The sequence below is a fragment of the Sceloporus undulatus genome, chromosome 6 (genome assembly GCF_019175285.1).
Source record: "Sceloporus undulatus isolate JIND9_A2432 ecotype Alabama chromosome 6, SceUnd_v1.1, whole genome shotgun sequence".
NCBI classification, from domain to species: domain Eukaryota; kingdom Metazoa; phylum Chordata; class Lepidosauria; order Squamata; family Phrynosomatidae; genus Sceloporus; species Sceloporus undulatus.
This window is the reverse complement of record NC_056527.1, coordinates 110,881,815-110,889,007: the sequence shown is the minus strand read 5'-3', so window position 1 is coordinate 110,889,007 and position 7,193 is coordinate 110,881,815. Positions and strand designations below refer to the sequence as shown.

Here is a 7,193-nt window from a genome sequence, read left to right as displayed (position 1 = left end):
AACTTAGAGCAAATTCAGGAAAGAGATCATACTTATTCACTTGGGGAGAAAAATGGAGTTCTCAGTAACACCAACAAGAGTAGTCTTTGAAATGGAAAAGGCTCTTCTTCTGGATCTTTCTGGTAACACTGACTTAGGGAGCTCCTATTTATACTCTGCAGGTGGACAATTTCCATTCTAGAATAAAAGCCTTTGAACAGCGAATAAAAAATGTCTTGCCATTTAGCCTGATAACATAGGTCAAAGGAGTCTCTTTAAATCAAATCTGTTTTATTCACAGCACTGCAGATATCAAAAGTTCATTTGAGAGCAATTTTCTCAGTTAAAGAGTGCAGCTACACTTTAGAAACAATGTAGTTTGACACCATTTTAAGTGCTGTAGCCTCATCCTATGGAATCCTTGGACTTGTAGTTTTAGATGGTCTTTAGCCTTCTTGGTCAAAGAGTGCTAGTGTCTCACAAAAGTATAATCTCAAGCCACAGTAGTTAAAGTAGTGCCAAACTACATTATTCCTATAGTGTAGATGCACCCTTAGAAAGAGAATCATCCATGGACAAACCACTGCTTGCTTGTTGTAACTGATTTTTAATTGAAAAGTCTGCAGCTGACTTGGGCTGCAGCCACATTGCTTAAATAATCAAGTCTGACACCAATTTAAGTACCATGGCCTAATGCTATGAAATCCTGAGAATTGTAGTTGTTGTGGCACCAGAGCACTCTGACAGAGATGGCGCAATGTTTCACAAAACTACGGTTTCCAATGTGCACTGACTTTTAAGTGTCAGCAAACAATGGGAGCACCCAATGTGCACCAGAAATCTCCAACACTCATCAGAAGTTCCTGATGTGCACCGATAATTTCCAATGGTCATTGTGCCATGGTGCCTCAGTCACTTTACTGGCTACCTGGACACCCTAATGTTATATTGTCATGGCAACCCTAGGTGAATATGAACATTGCAAAATTACTCAATGCAATTCAGAGCACTCTAGCCAGTGCCCAAATACACATCTTTGGAATTGACTCACTGGGTTTTATTGCCAGAAAGGAGATGTGATGAACTGGTCAAGAGAGCTCTCACGAGGCTGGGGGCTTAGCCAATATTATAATGTATATAGTGTGTCAGGAAACCATTGTCTGTGTTCAATCCACTCTTGATGGACTGGAACAATAAATAAACAGAATACATTCGGCACTGAAATATTAATCCCTGCATAGATAACACAGTTTTCTGCACAAAACAACCATGTGTGAATTTTGTGCAGATTAAGTCTCAAATGGCAGATATTCCAGATATTCTTGTCAGTCCAGGATTCTTCTCATCAGAATTTCTCAACACTCAAAAAACATGGTTTTTGACCATTTCTCAAATATTTTCAAATATTCATTCCATCTCTACTTGAGAGTGACTCTGTATAAAACTGATGGATTTGAGGTGGGTAGGAATGGGTTCTGGGGTTATTTTCAAGCATTTGGGCTGATCGGATTTGAAAATTTCCCCAAGATCACATGGAATCTTAAAAAAAGAAACAGTTTGGAGATATTGGGAAGTTTTGAGGAACTGGTGGGAAGCTTCCAAAGCCACAAAAACGGAGCCCAAAGGGCTGCATGAGGCATGCAGGCTTTGCTTTCCTTGCCCTACCTGAAAGGCTGGGCTTCCTTTTTGGTAAACTTGCAGTTTTACCCCAACGGAGATCAGGACTTACACAAGCTAGACTGGGAGTCTCATCGAATTTACCAGTGTTTAGTCCTCTCTTCAGTGATAGATGCCACTTTCTGCTGCTCCATCTTCTCTTCTTCAGACTCACAGCTGGTGTATATGTGTGTATAGGTGTGTGTGTGTGTGTGTGTGTATTAGCCTGACATCTAGGATATCTCAAGATGGAAGCAGGCAAAAAGAGGAAGAATGATTTGCACTTACCAAATATAGTATAAACTAAACTAAATTGAGAAAAGGGGAAGGACATGTTTCAGGTTCCAATGAAAATGTGAAAATAGGCAGCTGAAAATTTCATCATTGTCTGTGTGAGCTCTGTAGCTCCAGTGAACACTTCTCTGATGGCAGGGAAAGTGTCACTGATGCCAAAGGTGCATTGTTGGAGAAGTTAATAGGTGACCATCTTTATCCACACCTGTCCAGTTTTATAGGCTGCTATAAAGGAAGAATAAGCTTGTCATTCTTTTCCTTTCCTGGTTATTTTAAAACTCTTCATTGGAGATCACTCTAGAAATCTCCAGACAAAGCAGTATAGAATGTTGTGATGCTTTAGGTTGCCAAAGTGAAAACAGCAGAGGGCTCCTATACCTTCAATGGTTGCACAGAAGAGGGAATTTCAGTAGGCATTCTTTGATACCTTGATATGTGATAAGTAACTCCTGCTCAAATTCCTTCTGCACAACTGTTAAAGGTATGGGAGTCATCCCCAGTTTTCAATCTGGCAATTCTAACATGGCCTCCAGCTGGGAGGAATAGACCATTTTTGTAAACTACTTTTGCACTTTAAACTCAATCTGCAGCAACTGAAGTAAGCAAAAGACAAAGGAGAAAAATGGGAGGAGGAGAGAAAAACTGTGACCTTTTAAAAGTAGCTGTACAGTTGGATTGCAGAGGATGAATTGGACAGTTAGAAGGTGTGCTTCTCTACCTTGAGTACATTGGTTTTTGGGGCGCTATTTGGTGCATACATCTCCCAGCCACATGACATTCAACATAAACAGGTATCACATATACATGTGTGAAGTGGACTTTTCATGAGGGAGTGGAGCCCTGTGGAAAACATTGTAATACACATGTGCAAACCAGCTTATCTGCTTCTTGCTACACAACAAATAAACCTTCCTTCCCTCCCCCTTCAGCTAAGATTTGTAGTTTGGTAAGGGTGCTGAGAAGAGGCAGGGTTCTTGCGTTAATACTTTTTTTTATGATGATGATGATGGAAGAAAGGGAGCAAAAGAAAATAAATCAGCACAGAAAGTCTCCAGGGAAAATAGGTAAAGGAATCAGTTTGTGAGATCTACTTCCTGTAGTGTTTCCTTTCAAAACCTCTATTCTGAAAGCTCATCCAAAAGCAGGGGTGTCAATAAAGGGGTGCGGGCTGCACCAGGTGACATCCTAAGTGTGAGGTGACACTACCGCTTCCCAAACATTTGCCTTTTTGTAGGAAGTGGGATGTGGAGTTCCCCTGCATCTCTTTAAAACGCTGAAGAGATGGTGTGAGTGGGGTGAGGCTTAGTGGGAGGAGAAAGGAGAGCCCAGGTTTTTTAAAAAATAAAAATGATTTAAAAAAAATTGTTTACTTTTTTCTTTTGAAACATCCTATCTTACCAGTTTTTCACTGTACCCACATGAAGCTGCGTACCAATAAATACATTTAGGTTGTGCATATGATATTGTCATTTCAAGGTATAATTTTAATTTTGCTAGTTGTTTATGTTACAGCAATCCCCATTACATTGAATGATATACAGGAATTATCATTTATGAGTAACATTAGCAGACTGGGTGAAACCAACCCTAGTGATGCCACTGCCCAGAAGAATTATTGTAAGGGGGGGGGGGGGAATCCAGTGATATGGACCTGATATATTGCAGAGATAAAGTTTAAAAGTAAGCATTAAGCATGCTGGAAAATATCACTTTGCCAAAAATGCCATGGAAGTTTGGGCTGCTGCAAATAACAAATGAATTGCAGTTCATTTTGTCTATGGCAAGATAGCTTGAAGGTGAACAGGTTCACCACAGGCCACACGGATGCGTTTCTGGAAGTAAAACGTTCCTTGGTACTGGCAGTTTGGAGGAGAACCTCCAATGTAATTGCAGTCAACTACAGGGAAATAGTCTGTGCTGTCAAATAAGTTCCAGGCATAGTAAGTATATTTGCCTTGTATTTGGCATACATCATGGATATGTAATGGATCAGCATTGATGAAGGTGTTCCTGTATTTGCAAGTAGGTTGAGTCATTCCTCTCCGCTGCATCATCAGGTTGCAGTACGCATTGGGGTTTCCGGCGGGTGTTAATGGATAATCAACATGCTTTCTTTGAAAATCCTGCCAGGTCTGACCTTCACAGGACTGGACCACAAGAATCACCAGAAGGATGGCTTGGACCTGAAGGTAGCAAGAGACCTTGCAGTTCAGCATGGTAGGGCCTTGAAATCTATAGAGAGTAGGAGGAGGAGGAGGAAAAGGAAAATCAGAGAAACGTAAAAGCAAGGCCTGCGCCTTGGGTATGAAAAATGAGAGCATTTAAACCTTATGCAGTGTGAGTTGGCAGAATACTCCCAGTCACCACTGTAGGGTGCAGATGGTGACTTGTCATATTTTTCTCCCAATTAATATTATTTATTTATTTCACAAGCAATCTAATTTGCAGTCAAAATCAAAATGATATCCATTCAAAGTATACATTCAAAATGTTTTTAGAAAAACAAACAGAAAACAGAAAGAAAAGGGAAAGGGGAAAAAACCCATATAATTAAAACACAATATGGTTCTGACCCTATTCTCTATTCTCTTATCCTAACTGTAACATTGTCTTCCCCCAAGACTGTGCAGATTAATCGCATGAGGGATGGGACAATGATGTCCCATCCCTGTCCTATCCTTCCCACCTGATTGTGGGAAGGACTTTCACATATGACTCACACCTGTCCTGGCAGGGAAGCGCTTTTGTATCAACAGAAGACTGATATCAACAGAAGGCTTTGAGCCGTCAGCTGAAAGTGATTCCACCTATCATTTGCAGTCAAATCCGTTAATACCATGATGGCTGAAAGCACTTTTCAGCCAGCTGCAGTGTGAAAGTGATTTGCACAATCACTTTCACTCAGGTCATGTATGAGATAAGGATGGTGGAGTGATCCTGTCCCTATCTCATCCCTCTTGTGATAGTCTCTTGAGAAAGTGTGGTCTCCAGAGTTATATACACAAATCACTACACCACACTGGCTCTCATGATGGTGCAGAATAGCTGGGGGACAGAAACCCAGACTGTGTTTTGCTTTCTGAATGACCATTTCAACCTCTGCTTTGATCTCTCCATTGTTGCTCTGGCATGAGATATGGCTATGTGACCCTGGGGATACCTTTTAACTGGTCATTTTTGTGAATCTTCCATGACAAGTCACTTCCTCAGGCTGCTGCCTATATCCAAGTCAGAACTAGAGTAACGGAGGAAGCATGTTAAACCTCTTCCTCCTTGCTATGGAGAACAGCTAAGCATGAAAAGAAGACATACTTCAGAGCTGCTGTGGTGACATAACTGATAGTGTTAACAAGATTTCTAGTGAGCATATGCTTTTCCTCATGGAAAGCAAAATGGATGAGAAAAAGTGGAGATGGGGCAGGGAGGAAGCACTTGGCAAATTATCTTCACAGACTGATGCAATTTTAGGCTGCATCAATAAAAGTATAGTGTCTAGATCAAGGGAAGTAATAGTGCCACTCTATTCTGCTTTGGTCAGGCCCCACCTGGAATATTGTGTCCAGTTCTGGGTGCCACAATTCAAAAAGGACATTGAGAAACTAGAGCATGTCCAAAGGAGGGTGACTAAAATGGTGAAGAGTCTGGAAACCATGCCTTACAAGGAAAGAATCAGGGAGCTGGGGATGTTTAGCTTGGAGAAGAGAAGGTTAAGAGTTGATATGATAGCCCTGTTTAAATACTTGAAGGGATGCCATACTGAAGAGGGAGCTGACTTGTTTTCATTTGCTCCAGAGACTAGGACCCGGAGCAATGGATGCAAGCTACAAGAAAAGAGATTCCACCTCAATATTAGAAGGAACTTCCTGACAGTAAGGGCTGTTCGACAGTGGAACAAACTCCCTCGGAGTGTAGTGGAGTCTCCTTCCTTGGAGGTCTTTAAGCAGAGGCTGGATGGCCATCTGTTGAGGATGCTTTGATTGAGATTTCCTGCATGGTAGAAGAGGGTTGGATTGGATGGCCCTTGTGGTCTCTTCCAACTCTATGATTCTATGATACCTACAAATTCTGTTGCTTTTAAACAGAACTTGGAAAGTTGCATTGTAAAACGAGATTCCTCAGGTTCATCATAATTTCAAAAGTCCAAGGAAGTCGTTGTCACTATAACAATGTTTTGGAAAAGTTTTTTTCTCTTTCTGAAGCAATAAAAAACTTTAAGTTACACTGCAAAATAGTACTTCTGCTTTTTATGTTACAGTCGTAATGTGATGTAGGCCTCATCCACACTGCAGAATTAATGTAGTTTTGAACCGCTTTAACTGCCATGTCTCAATGCTATGGAATTCTGGGATTTGTAGTTTTGTGAGATATTTAGCCTTCCCTGTCAGAGAGCTCTGGTGGAACAACAAACTACAAATCTCAGGATGCCATAACACTGAGCCATGGCAGTTAAAGTGGTATCAAACTGCATTATTTCTGCAGTGCAAATCAAATCAAATTTATTACGGCACACAGCCAGCAACTGCAGTGCAGATGAGGCTGTAATAACACATTTGCTATTGGAAATAACTTTTTATTAACTGGTTACTTCAAGCTTCTGCTTTTAAAGGGAGAGATGGAAACTTCTCCTTTCCCCCTTCTTTATGGTGATCTTATTTTAATGATGTACATATGGAATATGGACCAAAACAGTCACAGCAAATCAAGATTGAAAATATTTTATACTCACATACTTGATAAGGAAACAGGATGAGTTTTTTTTCTGTGAGAGCAATTCCAGTTGCCCTTGGGATGGGAAATATTTTCTTCCTGGATCCCTCTGTTATTTCTAGTGCAGAGAGCTCTCATTTATATTCCAGAGCCTGAAAAGCCCCACCTCTGAATGCAAGCCTCTGAGGAAAAAGGTCCTCCTTGTTTAACCACAAGCATAGGCCAACAAAGGATTCTTAATGTAGCCCAACTACTGCGGGAATCAAACTTTTTTAAAAAGAGTTTGGCCCCATACAGACTGCCAAAATAAAACTGCTTCAGGTCACTTTGGAGGTATGCTGTATAAATGATGCATGCATCCTAAGAGTCCAGAAGCCGTGCAAAGCCACAATCCAGTCCTAAGGGCTGGAGCGTGGCTTTGGCACAGCTTCCAGACTCTTAGGACGCATGCATAATTTAAACAGCATACCTCCAAAGAGACCCAAAGCAGCTTTATTTTGGCAGTCTGTGTGGGGCCAACAGATTAGAAGAGTGCCTGGTGGAGAAACAACAACTTG

General features: G+C 41.1%; 1 protein-coding gene across 1 annotated transcript; it reads right to left on the bottom strand.

The window, feature by feature from the left end:
- Positions 1 to 3,387: 3,387 nt before the first annotated feature.
- On the bottom strand, positions 3,388 to 6,789 carry LOC121934735 (ribonuclease pancreatic-like). The gene is made up of 2 exons (XM_042475531.1): positions 6,656 to 6,789; positions 3,388 to 4,161 (listed from the first exon to the last, which is right to left on the bottom strand). Exons 1-2 carry the CDS (start codon positions 6,772 to 6,774, stop codon positions 3,705 to 3,707), a joined length of 576 nt encoding a protein of 191 aa, XP_042331465.1. The 5' UTR covers positions 6,775 to 6,789; the 3' UTR covers positions 3,388 to 3,704.
- Between the last annotated feature and the right edge of the window lie 404 nt (positions 6,790 to 7,193).